This window comes from Vigna unguiculata, chromosome 9, assembly GCF_004118075.2.
Source record: "Vigna unguiculata cultivar IT97K-499-35 chromosome 9, ASM411807v1, whole genome shotgun sequence".
In the NCBI taxonomy this organism is placed as follows: domain Eukaryota; kingdom Viridiplantae; phylum Streptophyta; class Magnoliopsida; order Fabales; family Fabaceae; genus Vigna; species Vigna unguiculata.
The window spans coordinates 1,668,744-1,689,621 of NC_040287.1; the positions used below are offsets into that span (position 1 = coordinate 1,668,744).

General features: G+C 30.4%; 2 protein-coding genes across 2 annotated transcripts; one reads left to right on the plus strand and one right to left on the minus strand.

The window, feature by feature from the left end:
- Window positions 1-7,204: 7,204 nt before the first annotated feature.
- LOC114164589 lies at window positions 7,205-11,874 on the plus strand. The gene is made up of 4 exons (XM_028049316.1): window positions 7,205-7,627; window positions 8,842-8,916; window positions 9,152-9,292; window positions 11,184-11,874. Exons 1-4 carry the CDS (start codon window positions 7,394-7,396, stop codon window positions 11,487-11,489), a joined length of 756 nt encoding a protein of 251 aa, XP_027905117.1. The 5' UTR covers window positions 7,205-7,393; the 3' UTR covers window positions 11,490-11,874.
- Window positions 11,875-15,446: 3,572 nt separating this feature from the next.
- Window positions 15,447-19,231, minus strand: LOC114163956 (eukaryotic initiation factor 4A-3). Its single transcript, XM_028048359.1, has 8 exons — window positions 18,819-19,231; window positions 18,078-18,318; window positions 17,897-17,977; window positions 16,980-17,087; window positions 16,781-16,900; window positions 16,483-16,650; window positions 16,081-16,167; window positions 15,447-15,857 (listed from the first exon to the last, which is right to left on the minus strand). Exons 1-8 carry the CDS (start codon window positions 19,118-19,120, stop codon window positions 15,744-15,746), a joined length of 1,221 nt encoding a protein of 406 aa, XP_027904160.1. The 5' UTR covers window positions 19,121-19,231; the 3' UTR covers window positions 15,447-15,743.
- Window positions 19,232-20,878: the final 1,647 nt, after the last annotated feature.

The window sequence follows — 20,878 nt, forward strand, 5'->3', positions numbered from 1 at the left end:
GTGTGGATTTTATCTGAAAAAAAGACAAATTGCATGTAATGCACAGAGCCACCTAAAACACTAAATATAACTTGTCTTTTTTTGAATATGTTAATAATAAAAAATGTAATGTTATAATACTTTAGAAAGACCAATGCTTCATGTTAAGCTAATGTCACAACATTTTTTTATTTTCTTTCACTTTTTACTAAACCTTAAGTACATATATATGATTATAATTGTCAAATCTATAGCTATATTATTTGATACTAATTACAATTTTTTTGACTGAACTTTCTCATTATCATTTAAGTTGAAGATTGATAACTCAAAAAACTCAGACATATTTAATTTCAAAATAATATAAATTTATTTAGCAAATCAATATAATCTCACATCATTATTCTCTTGTTAGAGAGATTCTAAAAAAGATAGATAGATATCTGAGTAGAATGAATAGAATGAAACATGAATTCACATTATTTAAATTCAAAGACTGTTTTGAGTACCTTCATTTTTAATATCCAGAAACATAAACTGTTGAAGTATTAAACGAAATTGAAACTTTTGAAATGATTGATGTTAACATGAAGAAGATGTGTTGTTATTTCATAAGCTATCATCTAGTCTGAACTTATCATTACTGAATAAAACTTTCAAGTCAATGCAATATTGATCTCCCACTCTACCAAAACTATATGTTTTATGATGGATAAATCTTTGTGTAGATTTCTAAATTTGGCATAAATATAGTATTTATTTTAAATTGTGGTTATTGAAATTAAATAGTTTACTGTTTTTTTCACCCAAGAAGTAAGAAAAGAGAAAAGAAGCAACTTTCTGACAGGTCTCAAGGAGAATTATGTTTATTGAAAACATATGATGGTGTTCTTTCAGAAGCACGACAAGAGCTTAGAAAGTGGTTTCTCATAGCTGGTTAGCAGTAACAATTCTGCATCTTGCAGAAATGGGTGGACCAATCAACCATGTGATCAAATTTTTAGCATCTATTGTTCAACACTTCTGAGTTCATACATATATATAATAACATTATATTTAATCAAATTTTGGAAGAGTTAACTTAACCATAACCCTTTATCTATTGATCAATTGTAAACGGATTTAGATAATCTATTATTCGATATAACAATTAATAGTTTAATAATCTCAATCAAAAAAAGTCTAAAAAGTTGTTTTTTAAAATGAATAACTTTGAGTAGAAATAATATACAAGTTTCTTACAAAAGTTCAGCTAGAATATAAACATTTCAAACAGAAAATAGCTGTGAAACAATATATTATTACCTAAAGTTTAACCAATATTGAACTATCAAATATACTCTCTTAAATATAGTAGTAGTTCAAATCCTAAAACTAATTGCTAAATTTAGTAGTCTATGAGTTTTTGTTACTAATTCAATTTGAAATTTAGTCACTGCATTAATTTTCAAATTGAAGTCATTCTCCCTCGGTCTCAATCATCTCATCCATATGTCTCAATCATTATGATATATATTGTTAAATTAGTGTCCAAAGAATATAAGTTAAAAATTACTTTTTTAGCCTATTATTAATGTGATCTATTTTTATATTTTATCACTCTTTCTCTTGAAAGTAGTAGAACATCTTCTTCATCATGTTGTTTTGTAAGTGCATATAAGATAGATGCAATATTCATCCACAATACTTTCTGTATTTCATAATATATATATATATATATATATATATATATATATCACTGTTTAATTAGTAATATACAAATAATACAAATAATATACAATGAATTGAAAAGAGACATGAATTAAAGTTTTTAAGAATTAAATAACCTACCTTAATGATTCTAGGGACCAAGCAATTGTTCATCTTTTATATTTATAAAAATAATTAATCCCAAACACGTGTACATATTTGAACATTCATGATGAACATTACTCCGCCAACTTGCATCAACAATTAAAATTTAGAGCGTCGTCATCTCAATTCCCAAGTGCAGGTTCTATGCAATTTATTACAGAAAAATGATTATTAGAACAAGTGAAGGAGAGAACAAAGTGTTGTATGTAATAAACAGTTTGAAAACTCTAGAGTCAGCATCGGATTCTTGTCACTCACTTTTTTGTCACTTTTAATTAAGATTACAAAACCTAACTTGAAAGTACTATAACTTTAAACTTTGTTTGCTTAATATAAAAGTGTGATTAGTTTGACGAATGTTCTCCACCTGAAACTCTGCCATATACAATTTTACAAATGTCAGCAACACTAAGATGAATTTGGAATTTGAAAAACCAGACACAGCTCCCAAAATTAGTAGACAGCAATACTACAATTGGGTGTTTTGAGTCATTCAATAAATACAATACTAACCATTTCAGAATCTCGATGAATTTAATAAAGAAAAACAAGTATACATACTTCCAGCATTTGCAATTATATACGTGTCTTCTCTGCTGAAGATCCATAATAAATAAATAAGAACACAGAGACCATGAATACCACTGTTTGGGATAGCTACAAATGAAGGAGCCTTTGGTCATATGACCACGCTACAAACCGAGGTAGTGCTGCTACAGACAAACACAAACCTAAGTTTCATACACTGTTTCTGTCCTCATCATGCCATTACATCATTACAAATAACCAGGATCAAAATAATGTGTTGCATAAGTAATATTTGAACTTGTTAAATGTAGAGTTATAATCATCCTAGCTAAATAAACAAAATTATAACCAAAACACACCCCTCCCTCACTGTCATAATATATGAAATTTTGGTATATACACTAACACATATTATAATGTTAATACTAATTGTACTTTGTTTAAGGGGTTCTTGAAGTTTTGTCTCTAGATATTTAACAAAATAAACACATAATGTTCTTATTTTTTATACATATACATAAGTTTTATCTTTTACTTAATCAGTTCTCTTGTAATTAGGGGTGCATAAACTATATGATAGGTTATGGTCATCAAGTGTGTCAAATCACATCAAGTGACCTTAGATCTCAATTTTTAATGTATTTAAATAACATTTAATGTGTATAATTGTTTTGAATTAATTAAATAATATTTATAAATTAAATTTATAGTTTATCATACCTTTATTTTATTTAAATGATATTCTTTTTTAGTAAAATAATGTAGACAAAAACAGTAAGCTATATATATCCTATACCTACAAGTAAGGTGAACCATGATTATTATGATTTTATTTTACTTTATTATAGAGTAATGATATTTTATACATATTACAATTATTTTACATACAATAAAGGTAAAATAATTATAATAAAAATTCCTAAAAATACTATCAGATAAGTACAAAAGAATTGTGTCTCAAAATATTATTATTTTTTTATTAAAATAGTAAAGTGTATTATTTTATTTTACTTTAAACATAAAGTGTTAGGATATTCCCCACATATTATTATGATTTTTGATTGATGATTGTTGCGTGATAAGAGCCAAGAGGAATGTGAACTATTGACGTAACTGAATAAATATCATTTAAATTTGACCAACATGATTGATTGGACAGTACAAGGCCATATTTTCCCAAAGAGCTTTTGAAAGATTTAATACAATTCACTGTATATTGGTAAAAAAGAAACTGTACTTCTTTTCTTTTTCTATTTTTCCAAATTCAATTTAGTCTCAAAAACCAATCATTACAATACTGCTCAATAGGCTTTTCTTCACTGTTTACAATTTAGTTTTCAACAGTTTCACTATATACCATTTTACGTTAGAAACTGCAATTAAAAACAAAATTAGGTTATATATGTTATCTTCTAAAAGCAACAATATTACACTACTATATTTTAAATCTCAAATGGTGTTTCTTGGTTAAATCTTTCTTAAATGGATATTCAAACACCTTTCAGATAACTTTTCGGCACAACTCAAAGATGCTATGAACTCAACATTGCTTGTTACAATGGAGTTGGTTGGTTGGACCAATAACAAATATACAAATTCAAAAAGAGTTGTTCACTATTCTTACCAATTAAGAGACGAGAGAGAAAAAAACATATACTAATTCATATAATTAACAGAAATAAAATAATAAAAAAGAGAGAAAAGAGAAATATAATAATTAATTTAATCACGAGATTTCAAGATATGTTTTTATAACAGATTTCAGATTTCGTAAATAATATAACTCGTTTCATTAAATGTATCACTCAACTACAATTTATAAATTTAAGTTAGATTTATTTAATTTTTCTATAAAAAGATAGATAATGAATGATATAAATATTGCTCACATATCCAAAAATTAAAATTATTTTATCATTTATATAATGTTTGAATAACTGTTTTGTTTCCTTTTAAATAATTATGTTGTAATATATATATATCATAATTTTCATTAATTTTACATCAATTATCATCAAAGTTTACGGACTAAAACCGTATTTAATCATAATTTAATTGTAGAAAATTCTTTTCACCAAATGAAATTAAGCCAAAATATTCCCTTTGAGAATTCTACCAAGCATAATTCTTCAAAAAACATAATTTAGTTATTCAATTTTGTGCTTTAAGAAAAAATGTGTTATGTGAAGTTTTAAATTATATAAACATTCTTGTGAAATATTCATAAACTTCATACTTTGTGATTTTGATTGCTCTATTAAGTGAAAATTGTCAATGTTATAAAAGGAGTTAAAATTTAATGAAAATTGTGAATGTTACACATATACATATATATATATATATATATATATAATTAAACTATGAATTAAAAAAAACGAGGTTCACTTTTTCAATATTTTAAATTTTATTATATGATGGTAGATTATTGAAGAACCAATTTCAATATTAATTAAACCAAAACACTACATTCAGTTAACAACGTATTCGCGTGCGATTCAACTTCCGGTTCGAACAATTATAAAAAAGATTGATTTAATAAACTTATGATTGTTTCACGTTTCTATTATAATGCGAACAGAAGTACTTGAAGTCCGTGTTTGACCTAATGGGCTTCAAATTGGAAGACTCCAGAAAGTTTAATTTGAGTAGACATGTAAATATAAACCTAATTTTTTGTGCTTGTTTTGGATTATGATGATTGAAGCGTCCAAAATAATTTGCAGAATCAGGTAAAATCTTAACAAATGAATCAGCACGAGTCCGATCGACAATCATCATAACACACCGTCAAGTGACACAACAATTTTTCTAGAAGTTAACTACTCATCAACAAGTACTAGTCTATAGAACAAATTTTGTTCTAAAAATATCGTTTTGGCGTATTAGCAAGCGGTCAGTCATTTTAGTGGTGTGGTGGGAACCTTTTATTTGATTGTTCGGACTCAATTGTTGATTATATGAAAATATATATTAATAAGCGATCAAATTTTTTAATGGTGTTAATTTAATATTTTATTGATAGTTTATGGTATAATTATTGATTATATGAAAATATGTGTTAACAAGCGACTAGTCATCTCAACGATATCGTACGAATGATTCGTCGGTTTTTTAAGTTGCAATGCTAAATATATGTAGATATGTGTCAGACAACAACATTCGGTATGTAATGTCGGTAATCATATTTTAAAAGTAATTGAGTTTTGATTACACAAACCCTACTAAAATGTCCATGTAAAAAATTATAAATAAAGGTAAAAGTTAAGCTTGTTGGGACTTTTTTCTCAAATTTATTATAACATTAATTGCTATTGTTCATTGAACTATTACTAACTTAAGTATCAGGACCTGTTTACCAGATACTTGGTTGATGTATTTCACTATACAAAAGTGAAGAAAAGTAAATATTAGACTTTTACATCCAAAACAAATTGTATAGATAAACACAATACATAATAATACTATGAGAAAAAGTTAACTTTTCTTTCTTTTACGTACCAAAAAAAATATAAAAAAATAGATACTTGTTAAGTAGCTAAATGATTTACAAATATTTTTCAGATACTAGTTCTAGAATATGACGACATTTCAACTTTATACGAATCATAATTTAATTATTTCTTAAATTTTGAAGAGAAAATATTACTCCCCTTAAGTGTATATAGATACTTAAACTTCGGTTTTATATTACCTAATTAACTAATACGTAAAACTTTACGATTTTATAAGTACATATTCTTTATTTTAATTTTATCTATTTTATAACCAGGGTCTTGCACTTCAATTTTATTTTAAAAGATTGTTAAATTAAAACTTTGTCTGTTTGATATGATTGATTTAAAGTGAAACTAAAATATGGAATGAAATATACGATAAATACTTTTTTACATGATCCTCGAAATTTTCAACTCATACAAAATAGCCTATTTTATTATGTTTATTCACACATTTTAACACATAAATATTCCATGTCGGTTAAGTGATATATTTGTATCACCGTGTTCTTTGTAGAAAAATCCATATAGAGGAAATAAAAGAAAAAAAAACCTGGTGTTCATAATTTTTTTATTACCTTCATCGATAATTAATTTTATTAAGAAAAGGTTATATTAAAAAATTAATTTTTTTAGTTATTCTCTCCATTAGCACGCATCCCCATAACATTTCACGCAGTATAACTGTTTATGAATAGCGCAGATAATTCTATATAAATTAGAATTCGATTTTGGGAAATCAAGTTTCATTCCCTTATGCACTAATAAATAAGAATACAAAATGCATTGTTAAGAAAATAATTGTCAAAGTTTAATTTACGGGGGAACCAATTTCTTGGAAACCAAATTCTGATCTCTTCTTAATTAATAAGACTAGAACATGCTCTGTGAAGAGAAAAAGGTAAAAGTAATTTCCAAAATCAATTAAAAAGAAAAAAAATTTACGTTAAATAAGAAATATGTAAGAGAAAATGAATTAAGTTGAAATCATTTATCCATTCTCATAACCAAAAGAGAGTTATATTAGTTAAAAAAGAATAAGAAAAAGGAAAAAAAAAGGAAAGAAAAGGGTGTATTTATAGAAACATACTATTTAGTTGTAAAGTGGTAAGGACATTTGGTCAAATGTAAAAGTGGAAGAAGTTAATAAATGAGTGGAGAGATGAGTGAGGGCAAAAATTGTTAGTATGCACAGACAGTACAGATTGGTGGGCTGTCTTCCCGCCATTAACACCACTCTGCTCTTTCCACCACACCATTCCTTTCTCTCACCTCTCTCTCTCTCTCTCACTACCTCTTCTATAAATAGATGGAATAATACACACAGATTTTTGCTATTGCTACTTTCTCTTCTCTTCTTCTCTCTGCACCACCGATATAAAAAAAATAAAAAATACAAAAAAAATGAAGAGCACTCACTTGACATAAGCAGCAAGTAGGTAGGTAGCACAGAGGCAGAGGCTGAACTCATAAATATCCATCATCGAAGAAGAAGAAGAAGCGAAGGGTTTTGATTTCATTGATTCATCATCATCATCATGGTGAGAGAGAGAGACATGATGATGATGGGCACATACTCATCATCATCATCAAGAGGAGACATGAATGAGAAACCTGCATGGCTAGAGAGCTTGATGGCTGAGACATTCTTTGGTGGTTGTGGGGTCCACCAGGATCGCAGGAAGAACGAGAAGAACGTCTTTTGCTTGCACTGTTGCCTTAGCATCTGCCCCCACTGCCTCTCTTCCCACCGTTCTCACCCTCTACTCCAGGTATTATTATTTTCTTCTTCAAAACCCTCTTTTTCTTCATCTTCTTCTTCTTTCTTATGCAGATTCTCCATCAAGTTCTCTCTTTTCACTCTTTCCTATTTTGGGACTTTTTGCCTTTCAACTTTTCAACTTTTTCAATTCAGATGCAGCTGGATCTCATCTCTCTCAGGGTTTTATCGAAATTCTCTCTTTCAAGACCGCTTTTTTGTCACCTTATTCCCCTCTTCTGCTTTCTCTCACATGCATAATACCTAGCTACCACCACCTTCTGCTTTTATTTCTCTTCTTTTTTCTTTTTATTAATTCTCTCAACTCTGCTCAACTTGCTTCCATCAATCACATGAATTAATTTCACACCCTTTTCTCGAATCTTGTAATTAACAGTCTCAGAAGAAAAAAAAAGTGAGCTTAGTTTTTCTCAAATTGAAATTATCAGTTTAACCTTGTTCATGCAATTTCACCTTTGAATGGTTTCCGAGAAGTGGTCAATGGAATTATAGGGTTCCTTCTGGTATAGATTCCTTTTCCTATTTTTATAATCTGAAAAAAACGACAACAAGAATTGAGTTTTGGTGTCTGAACTTAAAAGAAGTGTTTGGTTTTGGGTGAGTAATTGCGTGGTTGAACTCACCAATATTGTCTCATTCTATTTGGTGTTTCCCCATATCTGTGTTTATGCATATTTATACATGGTTTCCATAAGGGTTCACCATGTCTTCCTTGATTCCCCTTTTTGGTTTCGGTTTCTTTCCCATTAATGGAAGCTCTCTTTTTATCCATTTCTCCCTGCAAACCCTTTCTCAGCTGTTCCTTTCATTGAAAGTGAAAAGTTTGACCCACTGCTTCCCAATTCATGCCTTGTCTCATTATTAAATAAAATTGCACAGGAGAACCCACCACTTCTCCCAAATTATTCTCCCCACTTCACACTTCATTTATTTTCTCTAGCCCCTTTCAATTCATCCACCCCTTTAACTCCTCACAATTTACCCTTTCCCTCTCTCACATTTCATTAATGCTGCTAGTAACACTGTTGACAGTTAAGTTTACCCCAGATAAAAATAAAGGAGGTTACTAGAAACTTGAGCTAGCTTTTGTTGACATAAATATGGAAAGTATAGTTGCTTTATTTGATTTTTTTACTTGTTCAAAGTTAACCTCATTTGTTTGAAGAATCTATCATCAATAATGAAGCCTCTCATACCATGTCACAGGTGCGAAGGTATGTTTATCACGACGTGATTCGATTAGATGATCTGGAAAAACTCATTGATTGTTCCAATATTCAGGTCAGACAAATTTCTGCCAAGGAATACAACATGAAAAAAGCTTGCAGATTTATATATATTTATATATAATTGAGTTGCCCGATATACATTTTAATTTTCATCGAGAATGTAAATGGCAGTACTAATAAATTAATATCTGAAAATTTTCAGGTTGGAATATAATTAGATAAAATAATGGTTGTTATTATTATGAGACTGAAATGGACATTCTTTGTTTGTATTGGATACATGGCAGCCCTATACTATAAACAGTGCCAAAGTAATATTCTTAAATCAGAGGCCACAATCAAGGACATGCAAAGGTCCTGCCAATGCTTGCTTCACTTGTGACAGGATTCTTCAGGAGCCATTTCATTTCTGTTCTCTATCATGCAAGGTTTTTATCTCTTTTCTTTTCTCATACTATATATTTTGCTTTCTTCTTTTTTTGGTTCAAACAAAACAGCAGACAACACATGATTAAGTTATACTTTTGTTAAGTAGAATGTTTCAACATAGATCATTCTAAAATAAAGACTAGGTTTTGTAAGGGAATCTATGTGTGTGTTTGGTGAGGGATTCAAATCTTAGGTTCTTCTCTCTCTCTCTTTGTTCATGATCATTTCTTAATTACTATTAGTTCACAGTTTTATTATAAAAGGATAACAAAACATTGATTCCAATTATTGAGTGCATATGTAAATATAGCAAAATGGGAATGTCTGAGGGAAGATGAAAAAGAATTTTAATTTCTTTCTTGGCAAAGAAACACCAATATGGGGGACATGATCACTTGATGGGAGAAAAAAGAGAGGAAGAAAGAGAGAAAAAAATAGAAATCTATTGATAGGATTTGAGCTGTGAAATTTGCAAGGATCCTTATTTGGGTAAATAAAATTACCCTATTGGATGACATTTATGAAACTGATAAAAGTATTTTTCTTTCACATTTATATTCAAGTCACTTTCAAAATCTTCCACTTTTTCCTTTTGTTTAGAAGAAAATGATCTTGATTTTCTCTATCACTTTTCCTTGCATATCTTTTTCTTCTTTTTACCACCATTTTCTTTTATTACGTTTCATCATTACCTTTCTCCTTTCTATTTTCTGTCTTCCCCTTTTTCTCACTCCACCACAAACATTGCCCTCAGAAGAAAACGGGATAACGTAAGCAGAACAATGCAAAACAAAACTACACTTTAATATATCAGAAACTTTTTAATTAATTTTTCTTGTATCAATTTTAAATCTGACTTTTTTTCAATATTTAATTCCTCTATAATCAACGAATTAGCTATCTATATCTATCCAAAAACTAAAATAGGATAAAGAAAATGTTACGTACTAACCACATTCAATTACATTATCATTGCATTTAAATAAATAAAAAACTACTAATATAAATGTTGTCTCTCTACTCTAATATTATTGTGTAGTAATGTTATGATGTATTGTACTGAATAAATAATTAATATAGTTGATATGGACAATTATAATATGTCTTCTTGATAATATTAGTATAAATTTATTATGTGATATGATCAGTGTACTCTTATCTTTAAATTAATTTCTTGAAGTAAAATCCATGTTAAAGGACAATTTTTTTTTTTCTGAAGATCCTAGCATACTAAAATGCTTATATTTTTTGTCAATGAAAATGCTTTAAAATTTTGTCGGTTATATATGAAAAATAGTGAATCCTTAGTAAGGAACTGAAAAGGTGAATTATTTTGCATGATGATAGATAATGTAACATTATTAATAATTCTTATAATAATTATTTTAAAGAGTAGTTATTTTCATTGATGTGAATAAGCATTGAGAGAATAAGAGGTGCATGATAATCCATATACCAATGACAATTTTATATAACATTTACCAATGCAGACCATAGGATTGATTAACCAATCATGAAAAAGGAAACACCCTTGACTCCACTTCATCACCAGAACCCATGCTTAATAAGTTCCAAGACCTTTTACCCATCCCATAAAAACATTATTAAAAAAACATCACATTTTTAAACACTCAATCTGACCAAACACATGCAAAACCATAACACCACACCCTAGCCCTACTTCCTATGCTTGCCTCCAATATCACCTGCATGTCGCAGAAACTGCTTCATCATCATCATCATCATCATCATCATCAATGTCTTCTACAAATGTCAAACCATCATTCGTAACATCCACACATGCATGTCACTACAATTTAGAATATGTAAAAACTTTTACTTGTTAGATGAAAAATGCATGTTTAATCTTAAACCGATGAAAAAGTGCAGGTTGATTACATGGTGTACGCGGGTCAAAGCTTGTCCAACATTTTACATCGATTCGATGAATCTGATTTTGCAATATCGCAGTTCGAGGGTTTGAGAGTGGATGGTTCAGAGGTAACTGATGAAGATACCCAAATTGCCCCTAGCTCCTCTTATTCCAACACTGAAGCCACCAGCAATTCCGTAATTTCACGTGAACCTAATAACAACTTGAAGAAGGGCAAGGGCAACAACACCTTCCTCCCAGGGATCGTCCTTTCTCTTGGCAGTAGAAGAAAGGGTGCCCCTCACAGGGCCCCCCTCTCCTGAACCACCAATATTATTATCATTATAATAATAAAAGTTCTCAAATTTAGTTAATAATAATAATATATTATTATTATTATTACTGTTAATTAGTATAAAGTTATGGCCACAATAAATATCCGGGTTTTTAATTATTATTTGTCATATATGTATGGTAAGAAAAAAAAAGACTTCTTTAGTAAGGGCGTGGTTAGTTTTAAGGGTTGTTTTATGAATGAATGAAGGTATGGCATGTGCATGATGCAGGGTTAGGATTCTCCATTGTCATCTTTGGCGGTTGTTGAAACCACCGATTTTGTATTGGATGCTATGGAAATTTGGCTTATGCAGTGTTTATGAGAGATGTGTTGTATAAATTGAAAACACAATTCCCTTATATATTCTGTGTATGGTTTTTCATTCTGAACTTATATGAAATGCTGCTCTATTTGATCTTCTGATATCACAAGAGTTTGGGTTTTAAAATTGTTGATGAAGAGATATTGTTTTGTAGTGGGTGATTATCTGCAACTGTACTTTTGAAAGAACTTTTAAAACTAGATCCTAGTCTGACTTGGGATGGTGACTTCACTGGTAAAGAAATCCTATTGTAATTGAAAGGGAAGATGCTAAAAAACTTTGAAGGAAGGAAAAAAACAATGGTTTTTAAGTTACACATAAAGTAGCTTTTTCTCTAAACATAATTTCTGGGGAAGAGGTTCTTGTAATATAGGATCTTAGGCTCGAAGGTTCTAGGGCACAGTCGCAGTACCTTTACCTTTTTGTTATTTCACCTCGTGATTCCTAGTAAAAAGACATAGTAATTAATATGTTTGTCAAAACATAAAAATAACCTACAAAACTAAACTCCCCAAGAGGTTGACCTATGTCTAAAAGTTCTAACGAAATATAAAGGTAAAGGAACCTACAACCCCATCAACAGTTTAGGCCGGTTTGAACAGTTGACCTAAGAGTTAAACTTGAAAGTGAAAGAATTCACCGTTTCATTCATTCTTGATCCACTATTTTCAAATATTCTTGTGTTTTCATGTTTTGGTGAATTTCTACAAATACCCTACTATCAAATGTGTTTTAAAATTCTGATTAAACATGGGCTTACCCATTTGACGAAAACAAGGTAACAACAGATCAAGGTTACTTATAAAGTTGTTATTATTACTATGTAATGTTGTTAGGTATATTATACACGTACCCTAGTTGGTAGAGAGTAATGAGGGTGCATGGAGAATCGGTGGAAGCTACACTACTGTAGAAGAATGTTAGTAGAATAGAATAAAGCAGAAGTACTAAACGATAACATTTTTTTTCCATTGTACCTGCATGTTAGGTATTTGTGCTAACGTCATAATTAACACATTCTACCTAATAACTATATCTTATAAACTTTACAATGTTTTCTAGTAAAAACTTTACTATGCTACTAACATATCGAATATTATTTATATAACCGAAACAGCAACATTTAATGACATTATTATTAGTCTATGAAGTAAGGTTTTCAGTGACGGCTACCATCACGATTTTCTTAAATAAAAACTTATGCTTTACGTTTTCATTTTTTTTTATTTAATATTGTATAAATTATTGAGAGTGCATGAATTTTTTTTTTCTTCCTTTAAAATCATTATTAAAAAGGTATTGTGATTTTCACATATTCACTAGACTTCATGTTTTCACCTACAACTAAGGATTTCTTCATTGTTGCATTGAGATGATTTTTTAGCAATAGATTAAGAAGAGTGATTCTCCATTTCACAAACTTAGATTGTGTATCAGAGGTCTAGAGAAAGGTAAAGACTATTCATTAGTAATAACAACTTTATTTTGGGATTTTTTTCAAGTTCTTGCTTCTTCTTTTTTAATGATTATATGCATTCTTTGTACAATTGTTTGAAACTCTTTTCTTCTTTTTGTTTTAATAAGAATGGATCTTTTGCTTTGATCTGAAGATTTTGTACGTTAAAAATAATTTTTTGCCCATATATTTTGGTGTTTCTCACATAATTTATTCTAATATTTATTATTTTGTCATTGAGTTATTACTGTTTGGTTGTCATTTATATTAAGTAATAATAAGATAGGAAGGTTGGATGATAATGTTGGTGAAACCACTCCAAATAGTCATCAATACAAAGCTAAGGCAAAAACACTTCTCCACCATTGATTTCCAAAATGCTATCTATCCATTTAGCAAATGAGTTAAAGATATCTTGATGATGAGATAATGTGAAACCAATATCCACACATGAAGGCACCAAAGAAGAAAAATATGTTAAGGAATGGTCAATTGATATTTAAATTAGTCATTACACTACAATAAATAATAATATTTTGTTTCTAAAATTAGTTTTTATTTAATAATTTTATTGAAGTGCATTAATAAAATTAACTTGTGCAAAACAAAACTACAAACTAAATAAAACAAAATACATTTGACATCTCTAATAGAGTCATGATTCATTATCGGTGGCAAAATGAATGAGTCTAATCTAAGTAGGATGAAATAGATTGACTCGCTATAAAAGACCGGGTTAAAAATTTTGGTACGTTCCTCGTAACAATAATTATATATCCTTGAAATAATATAACACAAAAAAATTAATATGTTGATATTATTTGTTTTAATTTTTAATTTAGAAAAAAACATAATAGAGAAACAGTCCATTATGATCCATCTTTAACCTACTAAAGTTTAAATTTGAGTAGATGGACTAGTTAACTCATGGCCCAATATCAATTTTACCACCCTGTTATCTAGGTTGGTCATATTAAATTGATAAGTTCATACATTATATTTTGTCAACATGACTGAGAATGTCGTATTAAAATATGAGTCGATGCATGAAACTCTTACCAACAAAGGAGATAAGCTCTGACCTCAAAAACGACATGGATGACAGACATAACTAAACACTATTCATCTTTCGAAAATGGTGAGGGGAACAAGTGTGACAGCAAGAGAGGAGTGTGGTTGGGGAAAAGAAGAAACAAAAAGAAATATATTAGTAATTTTATAAATTAAAAATATATTGGCATTGAAATTAGAGGAAAGTAGATTGAGAATTACAGTCACCTGGAGATTGTTGGGCCATCAGTGTCGGTATGTGATGATGGCCTTTCCATGTAATTGGGCCCAAATATCGGTATCTGAGAAAGATGCTGCTTCGACTCTTTGTATCTGTCCTTAGTAATCTTCTTCATAACATCAAGTTTTAGTTTATTTTTTTAATCTCACGGGAAAATTATGATTAAAATTTTACAACAAATTTTGGTTAGTGTAACGGTCTTATGGGTCTATTTTTATTTTATATTTGTTGGGAGAAAAATTGTTTTGAAGATATAAATAATTATTTATTTTCATTTCAATGCAAGGTTTACATGTTTATGTCTAATTTTTTAGTGATTTATTTTGCAAGAGTACCAGTTCAGAGGTCATCACACGCGTTTGTTGCACAAAATTGATTCCTATCTTTCAATTGTGTCCCTTACATTGAATTACTAGTTTAATTCTTAACTGCACGAGTCACAGTCGGAAGCCACACAAGTGATTCAGAAGTTCCTGAGTTTTCCGTTTAGCGTCAAATTCATGTTCTTCCATCCATTTTTTAGTCAAAAACGTGGAAACTACCATGTTTTGCTTTTAATAAGTTGCTTGTAAGACAGACACCAATTAAAATAGGTATCCACCCCCTATTCAGAGGGATGAGAGAAGATAAAAAAAATACTAAACTGAATGACTGATTTTGAGAGGATGTGGATAGATAGATTTTGGGTCTCTCGAAATCATACCTCAAATTCCAACCACTCATTATAAGAAATTCATTATACACACCAAAAAGTCATTCAATTCGAAATCAGAGTTACAGAACTCGATACGAGGTTTCTTGATCCCCCCACTTCTTGCCAGCTAGAATAAGAAAACTACAGTAAACTGTATGTGCCCGTAAATGAGCTGAATAATTAAACCAAAAATCAGGATATGAAATGTCATTTGAAGCGTAAATTACAAATTCAATATCAAGAGTAGTACATTAGATAAAACATCTCAACACAATTTACACATTAATCTCAATTCTCAACCTCATCAGCAAAGAAAACACTACCTCAGGTACAGTCAATCACTATTGTAAAAATTCTAATTTGACCAATGTTTACAAGAGCATCACGAATGCATTCCAAGCAAGAAACCACATTCAAACACTATTTCCTACCACAAGGTATGACAAACCCACTCCACCCAGAAGACCGCGAGGAATATTATATAAGATCAGCAACATTCATTGGCATTTCATCAATCTGGGTACTGTAGTATTGCTCAATGTCTCTCAAGATCTTGATGTCATCACTCTTCACAAAATTTATCGCAACACCCTGCAAACCATGATTGGACCAATTACAAGTGGTAATATATATTATATAGGTCAGACAAGAGTTAATGGTCAAAAGAACATGCAACTAAACGGATTCAAAGAGTACTACGACCACGAAACAGTAGAGAATCTCTCAAAATTGTTTGAGTGCAAAACAAAGTTTTTCATGTCAAAATTAAACTAAACAAACAACATTACTTCAACTATTTAAACATTCCCAGTACCTTTCGCCCAAAACGTCCAGAGCGACCAATTCGATGAATGTAAAGCTCTCGATTGTTTGGAAGGTCATAATTGATAACTAGAGACACCTGATAACAAAAGTAAATGAATGACAGATATCAGCGATTAATTCCTCCATCATGTAAATACAGTTCAACAGTAATTAACAATAGAATCTCAATATATTTCAATTGATATTGGTCAACTTGGTTATCTAAAATTCCATTCAATTTTAAGAACAAAAACAAATAGCCATATAAGCAACCAAGAACAGGGTATTGACTCATGACATATTATCACATACCCACACATTGTATCGGATATTAATGATGTGAATTTGTCTTATTCTACAGCAGATAAAACAAAGGAAAGTAAACACACAAAAGACCGGCCCCACAACTTGCCTGCTGTACATCAAGACCACGGGCCCAAACATCAGTTGTTATTAGTACCCGAGTTGTTCCAGCACGAAATTCTCCCATAATAGCATCTCTTTCTTTCTGAGGCATGTCACCATGCATTGATGAGACAGTGAAATTATTGTTACGCATTTTTTCAGTTAACCAGTCCACCTGTACCAAGAGGATAGAAACTATCATAACAAGCAAACACAGACGGATGGTATACAATTCAAAAAACAATTATTCAGTATATTTGAAGTGATGGCCTATCCTCGTATGAATGTTTACAGTTCTCATGTACCTTCCGCTTGGTGTTACAGAATATAACAGCTTGAGTGATTGTGAGTGTATCATAAAGATCACACAGGGTATCAAACTTCCATTCCTCCCTTTCGACTGCAACAAAAAATTGCTTGATGCCCTGTAATCGTAGAGTGGGGCAATTGCATCAATATCCATTTAAAATCAAGCACCAATAAGAATATCAAACGCTTGCTTACCTCTAATGTCAATTCATCACGTTTTACAAGGATCCTTACAGGATCGGTCATGAATTTGTTTGTCATTTCGAGTATTTCATGAGGAAGGGTAGCAGAAATCAAGACAACCTACAGAATAAAAACTCGGTTATTCAAACACTACAATATACTTTACTTTACAACATTAATCAGGCTTCAAAAGAATCCAAACAACAATGATCCACAAGAATGCAGTTTGAGCAAAATGAATACAAATCACTTCAGTAACCTAGACTAGGGATCCTGAAGATCCATCCAATTAAGTTATAAAATAAGCCTCAAAAGTAAACTCACCTAGCTAGTTAATTTAAGAATGATGCAACAATCAAATGATCATTGCTGGCCACTTATTGTGATGAAAAGCAGAAGCCCAGTTATTTAGTTATTGACTTAATTTAATGTCATTGATTTTAGGTACACAGTTTTTAATGAATTGAAAAGTTGAACTAACTGGAAAACAAACAAAACTTCAAAATGGAGGCTTCAGAACCCAATTCTACATTTATACTTGAATTCTGGCCACAGTTCCTTTCCCCATCAATGTCACACCTCTCAATGATGTCAACAATGAAATGTAGTTTTCTAACAGACATTCATTCACAGCACACCTCCCATATCCCTATTTGATGGCAAAGTTATTCTGAATTGGAATTCTGGTTTTTGCTTCAACGTGATTTTTTTCATTGCGATTCCTTAGGCATAAGATAAGAACTTATTCAACAAGATTTTATCACATAAGAACTTGTCATAAATCTTATCTTGAACCCAATCAATATTTGTTATTCTTCTTTGGTAAATGGTTGCCCAAAATTAACTACTACTATGCACCTTAACAACTGCAGAAATTTGATTCCAAAACTCGTATACATTAATCGAAAATAGGACAAGGGAAACAGAACCTGAAGGTCAGGGGGGAGATATCTATACACGTCATAAATTTGATCTTTAAATCCTCTGCTCAACATCTCATCAGATTCGTCCTGTTAGAAAAAGCAAAAAGTTATATATGAAAGTCCTAGAAACATGAAAACAGAAAGAAATACGAAACCAACTATTCACAAGTGGAAGCAATGAACTCACCAGAACTAGCATCTTGATAGCCCTCGTGCGCAATGTTCTCCTTTTGATCATGTCACAGACTCGGCCAGGAGTTCCAGACACCACATGAACTCCATACTCAAGTTTCCTAATATCTTCACCCACACTTTTACCTCCAATGCAAGAATGTGCTTGTATGTTAATGAAATCCCCAATAGCCAATATAACCTTCTCAGTCTGGGCGGCCAGTTCCCTTGTTGGTGATAATATCAAGGCCTGAACCCTTCAAAAGTAACAAAATAATAATCCTAAATAAATACTTAGTCAACAAACTCTAAAAGATAACACGCTCAGTCAGAAGTAGTTCCGGACAACCGATCAAATTCATTCCTTTCATTCTTAATAAAAGAACTTAATTTTCAGAATATTGATATAAACACAAAAATTAACCCTCTATCAGCACCTAATCAAAATCTCTTGTTTGCCACGGGCAAGCTTTTCAAAATACGCCTACAAACAACCACAGTTTCAGTCACAACATCAAGGTTTTTTCCATCTGTGACTGCAATTTCAGCTGCATAGGTAGTATTTCCGCAATTTCAAATGAATCCGCAATTTAAAATCTTGAACCCTATCTCAATACCACACTAATACCCATTGTTTGTTAACATTTCCCAGGAATACCGAAAATGGCGACGAAACCGTGAAAAACCCTAACCTAGAAATTCAAACTCTGGTAACAAAGAGAGGGCAAATAAAACAGAAGAAACGAAGGTTACTTACTCTCTGACGGAGGTATCGACAACCTGGCAAACGGTGAGGGCAATCATGGAGGTTTTGCCGGTTCCGGATTGGGCCTGGGCGATAACGTCACGGCCCTGGATGATTGGCGTGACGGCCCGTTGCTGAATGGCAGAGGGCTTCTCGAAGCCGTACTGGTAGATTCCACGGAGCAGATCGTCCTTTATCCCCATCTCCTCGAAGCTCGCGATCGCCTTCACACCCTCCGTAGTCTCGAAGTCCAACTCCTCCGCCGCGTTCACCGCCCTCCGCCGGTTCGCCGGCACCACCGACGTTGTTGCCATCGCCCGCCGCCGCACTACGAATTGGTTTCGGTTGGAGAGAGTGGAAGGAGGCAACGAAATTTGGGAGATTAGTTCACAGTGCTGCCAGCCCTAAAGCAGGTTGAAACCTATATTATAACAATGTGTGTGGCCCATAACATAACGTAACCTTTTCCTTTGCTTGGGTCTACTTTGGCTTCAGCGTTATCCTCAGTTTCACATTAAATTGTTATGTTAAATGTTATTATAATATAACCCTTTCTTAAGTTAACTCGGTTCATATCAGTCATTTTTTCAAAGGTTCAATATAAATTTAGAGGAACATTTTTTTTATTTTAAAATTAAAATATTTCTACAAACACATTAATGTTTTTTATAAAAAAAATAAAATAAATATACCGAATTAATAAAAAATAATTATTTCTATCAAAGTTTAATCGACAATATTGATAGACCTATTTTAGAAAAAAATATAATAAAATATGGTATGATAAAAATATGATTAAATAATGATGAATTTTAATTTTATCCCATGTGAAGTGTGCATTAGATAATAAATTAATTATACCATAAAATTCTTTACAACTAGCATTCAAATATTTTGTTGAAAATGTTTGATACCATATCTTATTATATTTTGAATTTTGAATAAATATATATATATATATATATATATAATATTAATAATATACTTTACCACTTAGATAGAAGAATGTTCGAATACCCTGTTAAGTGTAAGAAACTCTGACCTAATTACCATGTTGATAATTCAAAATTTATTTCATACCTTTTACGATAGTTATTATAAAAGTGAATATTTGTCTTACGTATGAATTTCTAATTGAATAACATTATTAAAAACAATTATTCTAAATATATAATTCATTAAATAATAACTTAATTTTTCTTGTTGAAAAGAAGAAACATATTTCCTCAAAATTAGTGTATTTAACATTTGTACATTTTTTTATTCTGTTATATAACTTTTTCCGTAGAATTGTGTACAATTGGGTTTACTTCTTTTAGATTTAAGAGAAGATTTTAACTAAATCAGTTAACCACGGTCTTATTGTCTTATTGACAGTAATTAATTTTCTAATTAATTTAAGGCACTTAAATTTTTCATTATACTTTTGGAAAAATCTTATGAAAATGTTATTTTTTATATTCTATAAAGTATATCAATTTTGAATTTTCATTTTTCTTGACATCTTTTGGAATTCATAAATAACTGAAAATTTCATTTAGTTTGTAGAAATAATATTTGGATGCATGGATATAATATTACCCAATTCATTGTATACTTTGTAGTTAACTTAATAGACTTAATTGCACTATTAATTTTTCAAATTAAGGCTTTGCTTGTGAAATTTCTCTAGTTATGTTATATGTATGATTTTATCTCATATTATTAAGTTTAATTATAGCGAAAAAACTAGTACTTAGTTCCAAAAATGAATCACTTTACAAGATTAAGATTAGATTATCAATCATTAAAATATAAGTATGGCATTAAAAAATTGCTGATAAAATGTTTTTTTATTTAAGAAAAACTAATAGTAAGTAAAGTGACATGTGTATGAAATAAGATTCAAGTTTCAAAAGATTTAAAAAATAGACAACCCATATTAATATGTGAATGTCTTGCATTGATGAAGCAACAATACTATTTATAAATGCAATAGGGGAAAATACAATATCATTATTTATTTAGGCTCAATAATATCACATGAGGATTAGATTATTTTATATGCATTTATATTAATTTTTCCTTAAGAT